General features: G+C 40.4%; 1 protein-coding gene across 2 annotated transcripts in view; it reads right to left on the bottom strand.

The window, feature by feature from the left end:
• Positions 1 to 6855, bottom strand: part of LOC103763338 (macrophage mannose receptor 1) — a 55873-nt gene extending 49018 nt beyond the window's left edge. The window contains exons 1-3 of one of the 2 annotated variants that reach the window (XM_018075759.1): positions 6259 to 6855; positions 2097 to 2498; positions 567 to 740 (exon numbers count right to left, since the gene is read on the bottom strand). In XM_018075759.1, coding sequence (XP_017931248.1) covers positions 567 to 740; positions 2097 to 2498; positions 6259 to 6319 — 637 coding nt within the window. In that variant the 5' untranslated portion in view covers positions 6320 to 6855. Of the gene's footprint in view, positions 1 to 566; positions 741 to 2096; positions 2499 to 6258 lie in introns of those variants that run through there. The other variant, XM_018075760.2, reaches the window with a different exon arrangement.
• Between the last annotated feature and the right edge of the window lie 8320 nt (positions 6856 to 15175).

Here is a 15175-nt window from a genome sequence, read left to right as displayed (position 1 = left end):
TGTGTATTACGTATTTTACAGAAGTTCAGAGAAACTTCATTTAAATTTAAAAGGATTCAAATAGATGCAGGCATAAATTACTCCAATTTACTGAAAGTATAATCAACATTTCTAAGTTCTGTATATTCATAATACTGCATTTTAAACTCTAAATATACTCAAACCAGAGAATTTAGATTAATAAATACTTCTAATTGAGTTAAAACAGAGAACTACAACATAGCAAACAGTTTTGGGAAACACTGTGATGTAGTAAAAAGTTCATGTAAGCTCCTTCATATCTAAAAGACAACTCATCATACAAAGTAATTTTCATTTTCAGTTATGCTGTATTCTATCTTCCAATTCCACTGCACAAATTTCTACATGGCCATTGGCATATACTATACATGCTAATGTAACATCTTTATATCTAAATAACTTTCTGTTGAAGTAAATTATGTATGTACGAATTCCAGCATATGATTAACACACTTACACCTGGATGTAATTGGTCAATGTTTTTTATTCTGGGCCCTATATTTGCATATTTAAGTAGTTCCTAAAAGGATAGCATAAAAGCTTACATTTCATTGGGCAAAATCCATACTTCTTGTCGACATCATAGTCTGAAGTGGTTCCACACCAGAACCAGCCATCTGATCTGCCAGCATCTGTGCAGTCAGCATACCATTTACCACCATACTTAAAAGGGAATACACAAGGTGCTCCATTGTCATTTCCTTTCACTGTGTAGGTATCTAAGGAGACACAACAATTTAAAAATGTATAAACATTAATAAGCGTGGGATATATATAAATTTATCTTTATGATCCTATTATAGAATATTATAGCAAGGATAGCTTGATAGCTTAGTATACAAACTATACTAGAAATGAGACAAATTTTTGTTGCTTAAGGAGACCACAACTGACTGAGTCAAGACATGCTAAAGTTTACATGCATAACAATCAAAAGTATAAAATCCACACAGTTAGGCAATTTTCTTTTTAAATGCAAACTTTAGACTCTTTTGTCAATAACCCACTCAATTGCCAATCATTTTAGATAGAGATAAGTACATATAAACTTGAAGGATACATGCTATGGAGTGACTCCACTATAGTGTGTCCAAATGAGATTTCCATTTGCATCTAAAGATAATTTTTATTTCATCAGAAATCTGACTCAATGAAACTTATCAAAGTAACTAAAGCAGCCTTCTGTGTGTGCACGTATAATATACACACACTGATGGGAGGACGTACAGAGGAATAGTACTTGAAGGGACTGCTAGAGAGGTGACATACCAAGGTCACTGCCTCCCAGAGCTGCTAGAAAACAAAGGAGGAAGGAATAGTAGGACATCATTCTGTCTCCTCCCGACTCCTTTCACATAATTTGCTTTGCTAGTGTTCTTCTATTCTGGCTTTAGGCCAGGGACTAGTACTGTAACCAGTCATGGTGTAAGCCACAGAAACTGCATCCATATCTCCCTTTTTGACCATTTCTGTTTATCAAAGAATACTAAATGGGAAGTTAAACATGTTCCCAGATACTTATCATGAATATATGCATATGTGCATTATACATAACTTTTCCAAATTTATATAAAATATCTTATTTCTTTGTCTAACATTTCAGCACCAACTTTGAGACTCCCTTCAAAGACTAGGAAGACATCTTCAATATATTGGAGCTAAAGAGTTAAATAATTCCTCACAGCATACTTAATATTTGCTTCCCAAAGAAAAAAAATATAACCAGCAGACTATACACTTACACTACACCTTTTTGCGCATGTGCAAATAGTAAAAGCCATCATCAACTGTTGTGTAATAGATATACACTTTTTGAACAACCATAGAATTTTTTCTCCTCTCCAAATGAATCCCTACCATGCAAGGTTAATCATCTATCAGAACTTTGACAAGTTTGACAAAGAAGCAAAATGAACTCCTCAAAAACCACACACTCAAGTATTGCTGATTTCACCAGAAGTCACACTCACTGATCATTAATGAGAGGAAGGAAATTCTCATATACTTATAAATATTTTAATTAGCTACACATAAAAATAAGTTTGAGATACAGAAATTAATTTACAGAACTTTACCTTCATAGCCTCGAGAACACAGATCATCTGTGGTTCCGTAGACTTTCCACCTACTCCATAAACCAGATCCCTTGTACAGCATAATATTCCTTTCCTGTCTGTTTCCATAGTTGAAAAACAAATCTTCCCCTTGGATTGCAAAGAGAGTCTCATTTCTGCATTCCCATCGCTGAAGTTCACTAGCCTTGTCACAAGGATACAGAGTGATCGGAACCCAGTCTTTCTTCGAAGGCACTCCCAAGCACAATTTGAATGCTATGCTCATAAGCTGGTGATCTGAGACCCACCTGAATTTTTGTGACTCATTTTCTTGAACACAAGGAGCAACAGTCACTGAATTAGAACTTTGAGCCAGTACACAGCGCTTGTGTTCTTCATTATATATTAAGAAGATGCTGGTATCTGTAAGGCAAATAACAGTGGAATCATCTGGGTTGAAGTAATCTAACCTACTACCTAAGCAGAATACAAATCTGGACACCGCTCTTGGTGTTAAAATCTCATCACCTGTTCAGCAAAAGAAGATGCAGCATTCCTGTGTCCTACGCCTGTTAAAGTGACAGTACAATGCAACTAGTTCAGATGTGAGGACATTCCAACCATTTTGTGTCAAAGCATTTACATGCAAAAGTGCAAGGCAGCAGAGGTGCAAGATCTAGTGCCTCCTGTAGGTTTAAAGCATGGATTAAACTGAAGATAGAAAACACACTCTATTATTAGTCCAAGCTGCACCCACGGGAGTTACTGAAACAAGAGAGCACACACACTGTAGACTGCAGATCCTGACTCTAAACACTTCAGCAGCACTGCCTCCCTGATCCTGGTTCCGAGGCATGAGGAGATGACAACAGTCATTAAGTTCTTCAGTCTCCATTTCCTCACAGTGGGGAGCTCTGTTCTCAAAAGCCCTGCTAAAATCCTTAAAGTATTAACTGAAGGGAAGGATGTGTTTTTAAGCTTTATATAAAAGTTGCTTGTAGAGCATATTTATTTTTCACTCCACTTCAGCCATCAATGACTTCTTCCTTACATCTCTCCATTATGAATGATATACCAACAACAGTGGGATTTGCCATCATCTCTTCATGATTTATGAAAATATACAAAGCTCTTCGTAGGTGCCCAGGTTATTTTCCCCTCTTCATAAATAGTGCTTCACAGCATGCATTATCATGTATTCAAAGTTTATTTCAAAATTGTAGCCACTTGAAAAGTTCTTCTCATGTATTACACTTGGGTGTGCTATGGAGTGTAACATTTCTGAGCTGTTCTTGCCCAAAGACTGAGAATTTCGCCTCTCTGATCCCCCTAGGATCTGATTCTAGAACTCATAGAGTAACAGGATGCACAAGGTCTTAAAGCTATATTTTAACTGGGATATGAGCTAGGAAAGAGAAATTTTAATTTGTGTGACTCTGGAGACTGAAACTAATTAAAACATTATTTCTTTATTGTATGATTACCAAATTAAACAAATTCTATAATGAAGAAATATTTAAGGGGAAAAGAGGTTAACCACCAAAAATTTTCCTATCTCTTTGCTGAGGCTCCAGTGTGGAAATGATCAAACTTTTCTGCAGAAGAACAACCCGGGAACAAATAATCTCTCTCTCAGAGAAAGAGCTGACCTAGAGCTATCTCATCCATAGTTCAGCTTCCTTCTCCTGTCCTTTGGCTTCCAACTCACTGGGAAGTAATGTAAAACTGATGAGTACTGGAGACAAAAGTTGTTGTCTTTTGCCAATCTGTTTTACTCACAGACAATACAAGGAAATGTACAATTATCACTGCTGGTGACAACTTTTTTTTTATTCAGCTTTTCTACTAGCATTTGGTACAATGTTATTGTAAACTGATATATGCAATGCTTGCAACTCTCCTTTTCCTGACATCATATTTAAAGTTTCTGGATAACAGAGATATCAGACACTTTTTCAGGTGTGGAAAACACTTCCTGATTTTTCAAACTGCTAAAATTTTATTTCTGGCCTATAATAGCATTCCTTACTTTATGCTACTTATGGTGTTGAAGAGAGAATGCTACATACACAAAAAAGTTACTCCAAAATCAAAAGTCTGTATTGCTGTACACAAGCATGAAAGGGTGCAGAGTTTTGACTTCAGAAACAAGGTTAGAAAGCTAAACAAAGAGGTCTGACCAGTGGGGGCAGAGAGGGTGACAAAATTTTGGCTGTTCTGGCTGCATCTTTACAAAGCATTAGCAGTGTGTAAATGTTACACATCTGCTTATACAAGGGCACCAGTGCACATTCCCAGTGCAGGGAATAGTACATATGTAAGCAGCTAAAAGACCAACACAGGCATTGAAAATAAGTTGACACCAAAACGAGAGAACAGAACGAGATAGCAGGATACAGGAGCAACCATGGCTAAGGCTGTAACTGCAAGATTTCTTTTCCCTTCGTGTTACTCTTGTCTCATCCATGACCATGCAGTAGATTTCTGACATGGCCCTGTATTGCTCTAGTTTACAGCTTTATTTCTGTGTCTGTTCTGCCTGCTTGGTCACCAAAGGGGATTCCCATACAACAGTTTCCATGCAAGTATTAGATAGTATAGAAGAAACAGGACAGGTATTTGTGCAGCACTTTCTATGCCCTACCAACTCCTCTCTGTAAACACTTGATTCCATTCCTGTCAACATGATGAATTGTATCTGTAAAATAGGCTGAGCAGAATTACACATATAATAACCATTAGCTGTGTTTCAGTGTTCTGTAGCAGCATTTATTACAGAGCTCCATAACAGGTACCATTCTTCACTATAAATGAGCTGTAGCTGGCACACCACATGGTGCACCACGAATACCAAACTATTGGTACTTTGAACTGATTATACCCATTTCTAACGGTAATTGATATGTTGAAAATTACTCCTAGAAGGAAGTTCTTTAAAATGCTTAAGAACATGCCAGGCACAGGAGACAATTTACTTCACCATTATAAGTCATTCAGGGAGATCTAGCATCTTTTTCCTCAAATCTCTGGAGTAGATCCTAATAGAGTTTTTCTCGAAGGCTTTGATTTTTTTCTTCACCCAGATCACTGTGACTATTTGCCTGTCTCTGGGCCCATTTCATATCTTAAGAATTGTGCCGAGTACAGTAAAATCCTACAGGCCAGTATCGTTTCCACAGCAGAAATTTCCAAACTAGTTTCACACACTGCAGCATTTGCAAAATATCACAGATTATGCAGATGTAAATCAAGAAGTAACTTGTGAAGCCACTGAAGTGCTACCAGTGCTAAACACTAGTGGAGAGCACCAGAAGAGCACACCAAATACTAGAAGCAAGAGAGAGGGGAGCAAGGAGACAGCGAGTAGATTGGATAACTCTCTTCTCTACAAAGACTCCTGCTTACCAGATGGCCTACAATGATTGCTGCTAATTACACAAGGCAAGAAAGGTTACAAGGCAGTGTAATAAAGTTTTTCTTCAGCAGATCTCAATCTGGAGAGCAGAGAATGCTGAGAGGTTTTCATGAAGGACAGATGAAAAAATTTCACTGAAAAATAACTGTGCACTGGAAACAGCAATAAATCTCAGATCAAGTGGATGCAAATTTCAGGTATCACCAAGCAACACAGCTTTCCCCTCTTTTCACACCTCTATCCATACCAGCAACTCAGCTACCTTAACACCCCTCCACGAAATCCATCTACCAAAAGCACGTCCCTGGGTCCATTGAAGAACAAAGGACTGGAGGACAAGCCAAGCCCCACCACCAGGCACTTCTGCAGACCTTGGCGGTGAGGGGGTCTCTGAGGGAAAGCTGGGTGATGTTATTAATTCAACCAGGGACTGATCAGAGTGGTGGGGGAAACTGAGGCACCGCCGGTGACAGCCCTGTTCAACACCCACAATGTCATGGGCATCCAAAAGTTCTCCCTACAGGGCAGTTTCGCCCACCGGATTCCTCGGGATGCGAGGGAGGAGGGGAAGGTCCCAAGGGGAGACAACCACCTCCATCAACCGATCGCCCGCAGTACCGAGGGGGTTAAAATGGTCATGGGCTTCACCTGCGCGGATACTCCCTCCTTTAAACCCCCCACCAGTCCAGGTCAAGTTGGGCTTTGTGTCCGCAGTGACTCCTCGTTTTTCGGCTCATCTCATCCCGTATAGCCCCTGCGGGCACTTACCCAGTAGCGGAAAAACCCGGGGGAGAAGTCCGAGGAGAAGCAGGAGCAGAGAGGGAGCCATCGCGGCGGCTCCGCGGCGCTGGGACGAGCTGGGACGGGAGGGCTTCCCGCCGGGCAGGTCCGCCGCACTTGTGAAGGGATGGTGGATCGGGGAAAGCTCTGGGCTCCAAATGATAAGGAAATATCCTGTCACATGGGGCGTTCTGAAATAACAGGAATTCGCTGTTCAAACTTTGCTTTCCTAAGCTGATTTTTTTTTCTCTTAGCGGAGGGAAGAGCCTCCTTCCAGGCACATGCAGGTGATAAAGCGGTGATAGCTGAGAAGGAGGGCTGCTTTTTTTGTTGTTGTCGTTGTGTTTGGAGTTGGTTTTTTTTTTCTTTTATCCTCTTTGCGACCCTGTCAGCGTTGAACGTGGGTCAATGGTTTGTTTCCCAAGAAAATGAGCCAATCCCGCGCCGAGGGAAGAGGACATCTCTCCCCTTTCTTCCTGAGGTGAACCCAAATCTCAAAGAAAATCCCCGCTCGAACGACCGGGTATGCTCCTGGGAGCGAGGACTGCAGAAGTAGCAGAGACCTACTTTTGGGAGCCCGAGATCTGGGCCGCACCCCCGTCCCCATCACTCCTCCTCCAGGCGCGAGCAGGTCGCTCCGATGGGAATAGAGAGCGGGTGGCGGCCGGGGCACAGTCGGGTCTGGTCTGCCAAGGAGGAGCAGGGGGGGACACGTGGGCTTAAAATCCCTAAGAGGCATTCTCTGAGCTCCAATAAATGAACTTCAACCAATTTGATTGTTTGTTTATTTATTTATTCTACTGCCTCTATCTGCTGTTAACAGGACTTAAATCTTGCTTCTGAATCAGTGTGAGAAAAACAGAACCTTGCCTGCTAGCTGGGTTTTCAGAAGCTAAAGCACCTGCATGGAATTAAATGATCTCTCCAAAAAGGTTCCTTTAGAGCACAATCTTCCTTGAGGTTTTTATGGCTTCTTGCTGTGCTGGGTAGGAGACCTTCCCTGTGTGCATTTTTGTGGAGAGCACCATGTTATTCATTAGAGGTCATTATCAATATATGGTGTGAAGGGTCCCAAGTGGATTGAAAACATCAGTCTTGCTGTTGTTTTACACAGAGAGGCTTTTGTAACATATGAGACTTACTGAGTATTGTGATAGGGCATACATGAAGCTCAGGGGGCACCTTATTGCTCTCTAAAACTACCTGAAAGGAGGTTGTAGTGAGGTGGAGGCTGGTCTCTTCTCCTAGGTAACAAGTCACAGGACAAGAGGAAATGGCTTTAAGCTACACTAGGGAAGGTTTAGATTGGATATTGGAGAAAATGTCTTCACTGAAAGGTAGTCAAGCACTGTAACAGACTGCCCAGTGAAGTGGTGAAATTACCATCCCTGGAAGTGTTTAAAAATGTGTAGGTATGGTATTTATGTGGTTTAGTGGTGGGCTTGGCAGTGCTAGGTTAGTGGTTGGACTCAATGATCTTAGAGGTTTTTTTCCAACCTTAAAGTTTCTCTGAATTTGCAAAGCATCAAACTACCATGTGTATGAAGCATATTGTGAAATGGCTCTCCCTGTACTGTCATGCACTCAGGAATCTCTGGTAAGTATTTAAAATCTACAAAAGCCTCCCTGATGGAAGTTCTGGGTGGTAAAGTACAGCACACCCAGGGAAACACCAATATGAGATTAGTATGGAAAGAGGTAGGGCAGAGTGAAAAGGTGCTTTGACACTATTATAAGAGAAGAAGACACAACAGAGATGAAGACTGAACTCATTAAAGTCAATGAAACTCCTGTAAGCATTGGAAAGGATTCCAGCCAGGCACTTCAGCTATGTTAGGCCCTACTGAACTACATGAAGGGAGGGAAGAGGACATGGTTGATAATTTTTCTGGACAGCTGTAGACCCCTGCAAAGGTCAGGAACAGCCTGGCCCGAGGACAGGGGGTGGGAAGCATTTCAGCCATAATCAGCAATGTTCTGTATTGTTATGCTGATGAATAATCATCTGGGAAACCTAATCTCTGAGACGCTGTGAGAAGTTCAGTCAGAAAGTAAAACTGCCACAAAAATCTCTGCATTAAAGCCCTATGGCTATGTGCAGCAAAGGGGGCTGCACGTAACTGAAGCGCATACTTGTATCACACAAATAGGCAGAAAAATGGAATTAAATATATGTATAGTTATATCTATCAGGTTATCAGTGGCTGTACTTGGAATGAGCGATACTCTGAAGTGACTGAAGGAACTGTATTAGGCCATTCTCAGAGATTCTCAAAACCGAACCGGACAAGGACCTGAGCAACCTGATCTAAATATCAAGTTAGCTCTGCTTTGGAGAGGAGGTCATGCTAGATGAATTCCTAAGGTCCCTTCCAACCAGAATGAGACTTCAGGAGAGTAACTTCCAAGCGAAATATTCCAGACTCCCTTCATGATCTGAAAACTGCCTTTTCTCTCATTGTCCCCTGCTCTCACTGGCAATGCTGGCAACACTGCCAGTTCAAAGACATTCTGACACAGACATGTGATACATATATGTGTGTCTGTATGTGAATATACATATACACATGCCCTTTGTCTAGAGCAGCACTGGTCTTGATGAGCTTATTCACATAGGTTCTGTGTCTCATCTGGAGCATACTCCTCAATAATTATGTCTGGATCTGGCTTCCTCTTTGGGAATCATCGTGCAAATACATGAATCATATATTCTGATCTGATATAGTCAAAGGGAAAGATTTTCTCTCCTTTGAGACAAAAGCATTCAGCAAAGTCTCAGGCAATAGTGATTTGTAGGAAAATAGTTACCGGAAGCCCAATCTGCTAAACAACTAATGACAGGGTACATGTCCTAGATAGACATATGTTTTCATCTCTCCCCGTGGGTAGGAAGCCAGCTGCCATTTATGCTTGGAACAGGAAGGCCTAAATTCCTCTGAGACAGGTCAGACTCTCTCTTCTTCTGGCACATCCAATACTTGCAACTGGTGACTCTTCCTCGCAAAATACCTTGAAATCCTGAAGCCACAGTAGCCCTTGAATTTGATAGTCAACAGGAAGATGGAAAGTTCAGTCTAAATGAAGTCATATTCAGAACTGAATCATAATATGTCTATTTTGTTTATGTTGAAGAAAAACAACTGGATTATTATCCATACTTTCACATTTGCACCCAAGATGGTTTTTTTTGGTGTTTCATTTGGGAACCTGTATCTCTCAGGTAGTCTCTCTCTTCATTAGTTTTCCCTACATTTCTAATGTTTGCATGGGTGCTGTAGTGGATTACCTGCAGTGGAAGCCTTTGAACATTACAGCATTTCATTAGTCATCCTAAAGTATTTAAATAACATTCTCACACTATTTCATGATTTCGGAGACATAGCTTCCTAGAAGATTGTATTACTGTAAAGAGCTGACTTAAGTTAGACCCTGGATCTCATACCCTTCCAGGAACAGTTCAGATGTTTGATCTTACCTAACTTGTGCCTGGGCCTGCATTCCTGAAGAGGATATATATATCATTGTGCTAAGTAGAGCAATAGGACAAATATTAAATCAAAATAACTTTTTTTTCCTCAAGGCAGCATCCCAAGCCTTTATTGTGAATCCCTACATGCCTCTTTTCTTTTTTAAAAAAACCCTCTTTTAATTACATGAAATCCATGCTACAAATGCCCTACAGCCAGGAGGCAGGAAGGGGAAGTCACCGTTAGAAGCGTTGGATGATCTTGACAGTCCGTTCCATTTTCTCTCTCATTCTGTAAGAATAAATCACTCTTAAGTAATAGCTGTGGGAGTTTTGCTTTAATTACAGTGTTCTACATGCCAAAGCGCTGTACACAACCAGAGCAGTGGAACCCACAGCTCTGTTATCTGCACAAGAGACAATTACACAGCTCTGGACTGCCATTTCCCATTCATCTAGGTGCCATAAGTCTTTTGATAAGCCTACTTCTCTACTAACAAAATGAATACACACCTTTAATCCCCCTCATAACTTTGCGAGTACACCAATGATCTCTAAGCTTCTCCGTGCATAATAATCCTACAGAATCCCACAGAATCATCAAGATTGGAAGAGACCTTCAAGATCATTGAGTCCAACCATCAACCTGGCACCAGCATAATGACCCCTGAATCATATCCCCAAGTGCCACATCCAGATGTTTCTTGAGCACTTCCAGAGATGGTGACTTGATCACCTCTTGGCCAATTTATTCCAATGCCTAACTTGTTTCAGGAAAAAAAAAATTAAGGCCATTTCCTCTTGCTCTTTCACTTGAGACAAGGCAGAAGAGACCAACTCCCACCTTGCTACAACTTCCTTTCAGGTAGTTGTAAAGAACAGTGAGGTCCTCCTTGAGCCTCCTCTTCTCCAGACTAAACAACCCCATCTCCCTCAGCCTCTCCTCATAGGATGTGTTTTGTAGACCTTCACCAGTTTCACTGCCTTTCTCTGGACACGCTCCAGTACCTCAATGCCTTTCCTGAAGCAAGTGGCCCAGAACCGGACACAGGATTTGAGGTGAGGCCTCACTAGTGCCAAGTACAGCAGGACAATCAATTAACTGTGTGGATATTATTGTAGAGTCAAAGGTCAGCAAAATTTGGAACTCAGTGGGAGTCAAGCAGAGCACACTTGAAATTAATGTAATGCCATGACGTACTTATAACAGTTACTACATTTGAGCTGTACAATCATCCCCAGTTATTTATCATGGTTAAAAAGAGATGCAGGAGAAATATGGAAGTTCACAGATTAAACTGTTTAATGAAGGATAAAGAGATTTTCTTACAAGGAAATAGTTATTTTTAGAAATGAAAGGCAAAAGTGGATACATGACAGGAAAAAGTATAAATGATACAGAACTGGTTTGTATTTTCTATTTGGCATATCACAATGCAAGCACAAAAAAAATCAGTTTAATTCAAAAACAACTGTCTTCATATCCATTGTCTTTATCAACTCAAAATATAGCAATGACATAAGCACAGAGGTCCTTCAAGAACTATCATCCTTTATGAAAAAAATAATGCAGTAGAAGAAAGCACTGAAGAAGAAACTTTCAAGGAGGAGGTTAGGGGTTTGATCAGGTACAGAGTTTGGAGAGAAAAGGGTTATTTAAGAGTTTGCTTGCCAGTTTGTTTCAAATTTACTTCAAATAATGAAATTTTGGATGAAATCATAGGCCACACTCCTTAATCACAGATTTGATCCTGTCTCACTAGAATTGAAATACTATGGCACTTCTATAAGTATTAAAAGGATATCTGGGAAATCTTTAAATCATTCTTTTGGCAACTATTCTGTTGAGCAGTAGTTGAGAAACATTGCAATACTCTTTATTATAAGTCTGCATCAATGATCAGTATGGTACTAAGTCATGACTATTCATTCATGATGGCTACAGTAGCAAAATACCACATATATGTGGCATACAAATTTTATTTAAAGAAAAGAAACAGATCTCAGTGCAATCTTCCAAAGAACTATGAAATTAAACAATAATAGGAGTTTAAAAAGCATGTATTTTTAAAACAAATTATACTATCCCTAATGTCAGTCAGATTACTGTTACAGATTACTCCTAGCCTCAATTTTATGAAGCGTTACCCATAGTATAGGGTTTATCCATCAGCAGAATATTAGATTTTTGAATGGAATTATACCTGATTTCACTAAAGGCACTGAGAATTGCAGTATATGATTTAATGTTCAAAACTTCTGTCTTATTCAAAAATTCCTTAAGCCTGTGCTGTCTGCATTTTTTCCCATCATTTTTGCAGAATATAAAAATTTTTTAAAAAATATTACAAAATCTTTTTCTTCAGAAGCCTCAGTAAAACTGAAATATTATGAAGTATTATGTAAACTAAACAGTCACTGAGTACATATTATTACAGTTTCAATATAGAAGGGGGAAATTGAATTTTTTTTCACAGAAAATGTTTACATTTCATTCTAATATTTCCTTCAGAACAGAACAAAATTTCCGCACCTCAGTTCTGAGCATCCCTCTCAGTGACTTCCCCTTAGGTCAGCACCAGCACCACAGGATGGCCCCCTGTCCACTACAGCTCACCCTCCATTTTGCTCATAGATGTGTTGGGTTTATCTCTCCTGAGAATGACCAAGACTGACAATGATGTTTTTATTTGACATTGTTTAGTCAACAAATAATGTCATTTTGTTTAGTCCAAAACTGTTTGTGTATTCTGATGTGGTTCACCAAATTTGTTTAGAAAGTGTGTGCCATGCTGGATTCACAAGATGGGGTGACTCATTAGATCACAGCAGGCTGCATCAGATCTGGGCACAGGTACAGTGACAGATGCCTCCCACAGTGGATTTTGGATCTGCAGCACGTGTTCTGTCATCCAGGAATATCGCCAGTCCTGATGAACACCCGCAGTTGTCCATAAAGCCAGGCCTAGGTAGCTAACCTAGGTAGCTGATCCCATGTTTCACTTACCCTTAAAATAACATAATTGCTACCTCCCTCAACTTACTAGAGGAGCAAATGGAATGATATGCATATTGAGTATTGAATATAGTGAAATTTGTGAGTCAAAAAGTAGCTAAGAGTGTCTCAAAACTATTCTACCCTCCAGCCTATTTCCAGTGAAATTAAAACCATGTAACAATTTTATATGTTGTAGCCTGAAGAGGTATAGGTGAAGGAGGATGACCTGTGAGATAGGAACAGAGGGAGGGAAGCTGGTACTGCCTGGTGTGTGGGAGGGAGCAGACCTGCTAGGAGGTGAGGAGGGGCTGGGATGTTTGTGAGTACTGCTGTGGGAAGGCATGTGCTGAAACACGAATTTGGGACTGGTGTAAGGATACCTTGGGGCTTAATCCTTCCCTGGATCCCAGGAGCCTGCTGGAGTTGCAGTAATGAACCTTTTCATTTTTTCCTTCATCTGCTCATCTGTAGCTGAACTTCAGGTCAGTGCAGCTCCAAGAGATAAACAGCTCACCACCAGCTCTCAATGCAGTGTCTCCTGCACAAGGTCTTAGTGGGAGAAAGATAAAGAGAAGTTTAAATTACTCTCTTCCTCTTCTGAAGTTTTGATAGCTTAGAAGGAGTGAGTCTGAGCCTGTAGATCATAATTTCTGGGAAATTCAACAGCCTTGCCTTGAATGTTAGGAAGTTTGGCAAGAGGTCCAAAGGTAATTACAAATGTAGCAACATGTTAAATACATGAAAAGCACTACACCACCCCAAAGAACCTGCCACCTGAAAACCTGCTTGGTGAGACAGTAGCAAAATGGGTCAGGCCAGAAGCAATCTCAGGTAAGGGACTCAGATGCTGTTTTTCAGTGTGTTGGTGGTATGTGGCACAGTCACCACGAGCCTCATTTCTCCAGTGTAAGGCATGTTGACACAGAGTACTGAGTAATACTTGCATATTATATATATGGATTGCATCTTGCAATCCATACTTGCAAGATGATGACCACTCATAAGCGAAATAGTAATGTTACTCATGGTAGAACTTGTTTGCAGACCAAGGGATAAAGTACAATCACAAAAGCTTTCCTCAGAACAGTAGGGACCCACATGCCAACAACTTTTTGAAAACCATGCAAAAGACCCAAATGGTAGCAGCAGCACCAGGGTCCTAGCTGAAAATGTCCTGTCCTGCAAAACCATTCAGGGTACAGCACTATTTTCTGTGTTATTCTTATATCCTTTTTTGCAACAGTAAAACATGTGAGGTATCAGTCCTCACATGTGGATATTGGCAGCACTGTAAGGCTGAGTAGCCTCATAGAACTCTCCCCTTCTCTCCTGACCAGGGATGAGGTACAGGACTATTTTGCAGGATGTAAGAACCTAGCCATTCTTTTAATCCTAAATGTGAAGTCTCAAAGCTGATTAAACAGCAGTTAAATCAGGAAAAAAGAATTGAATGGAAATAATTACTCAGATAGGTTAAAAATAGTTTTGTGACAGGGTAGGTTTTTGCCTTTTTTTGAGACTCTTTTTGTCAAGACCAATATCTTTTTTACAATTTGCAATCTCCACTGTTTCACAGAAGAAACTTCTAAATATTTCAAAGCGCTTCTGCCATTTCAAGTAGTATGAGAGTCCTTAGATAAAACTAACTGATTTTTCATTTACTAGTATCTGGCAGTGTTATCTGCATTTAAACCCAAATCAGGTTACCTCCACAAGCAATCCCAGAAATTAGATGTCTGCAGCATTCAGTACAAGAGATCCTCATGGTCTGTTTCAGAAGGTACAGCGGCAACTGTGCCATTTGCTATTCCCACCAGTGCAGTGTGTGCTGCTCAGGCAGCCCCGTTATGGCAGCCTGCCAAGCAGTCCAGACAGCAACAAGACGACAACTTTGTCTCTCCTTATTTCATACTGACATTGTCATCTTATCTAAGTTTTCTGTAGAGTAATGGGTTTGAAACCATGAACAACTCGGAATATCTGTATTTTCTGAGAACAGCTTCCTTCTGCAGTATCAAAACATGACATTTGCTTTTTCTTCCTAAAATAAAAACACTCACTTCAGCTCCGTGCTGCATGGAAGATTTTAATGGTCTATTCTTCTTAGGAGTCCTGGCAGCTTTTCCTGCCTGTTATCTATGACCAGAAGTGAGCTGATCTATCAGTTTTCACAGGAAACCAAATCAGCAAATGTCACACAGGCAGCGAAGCAGGATATAGCAAACCATGCTCCATATATACATCCCATGCTTCCTTTACACTCTTAAAGCTGAGACCCAAGTGGCAAGCAGCAAATGTAGGTATAGAGGGTAAAGAAAGCTGAAGTGCTTCATAAATCTTAAAACCTGATTTTCCCTACAAACTGGTCAGTCCAAATGTAAGCAACTGAAAATCAACATTAAAGTGCTCAGGATATCGCGTGCCATAGGAGTCACAACACT

The sequence above is a fragment of the Manacus vitellinus genome, unplaced genomic scaffold (genome assembly GCF_001715985.3).
Source record: "Manacus vitellinus isolate BGI_N305 unplaced genomic scaffold, ASM171598v3 scaffold_3_pilon, whole genome shotgun sequence".
In the NCBI taxonomy this organism is placed as follows: Eukaryota; Metazoa; Chordata; class Aves; order Passeriformes; family Pipridae; genus Manacus; species Manacus vitellinus.
Note: the sequence above shows the minus strand (reverse complement) of the source record. Positions and strands in the feature narration are given on the sequence as shown.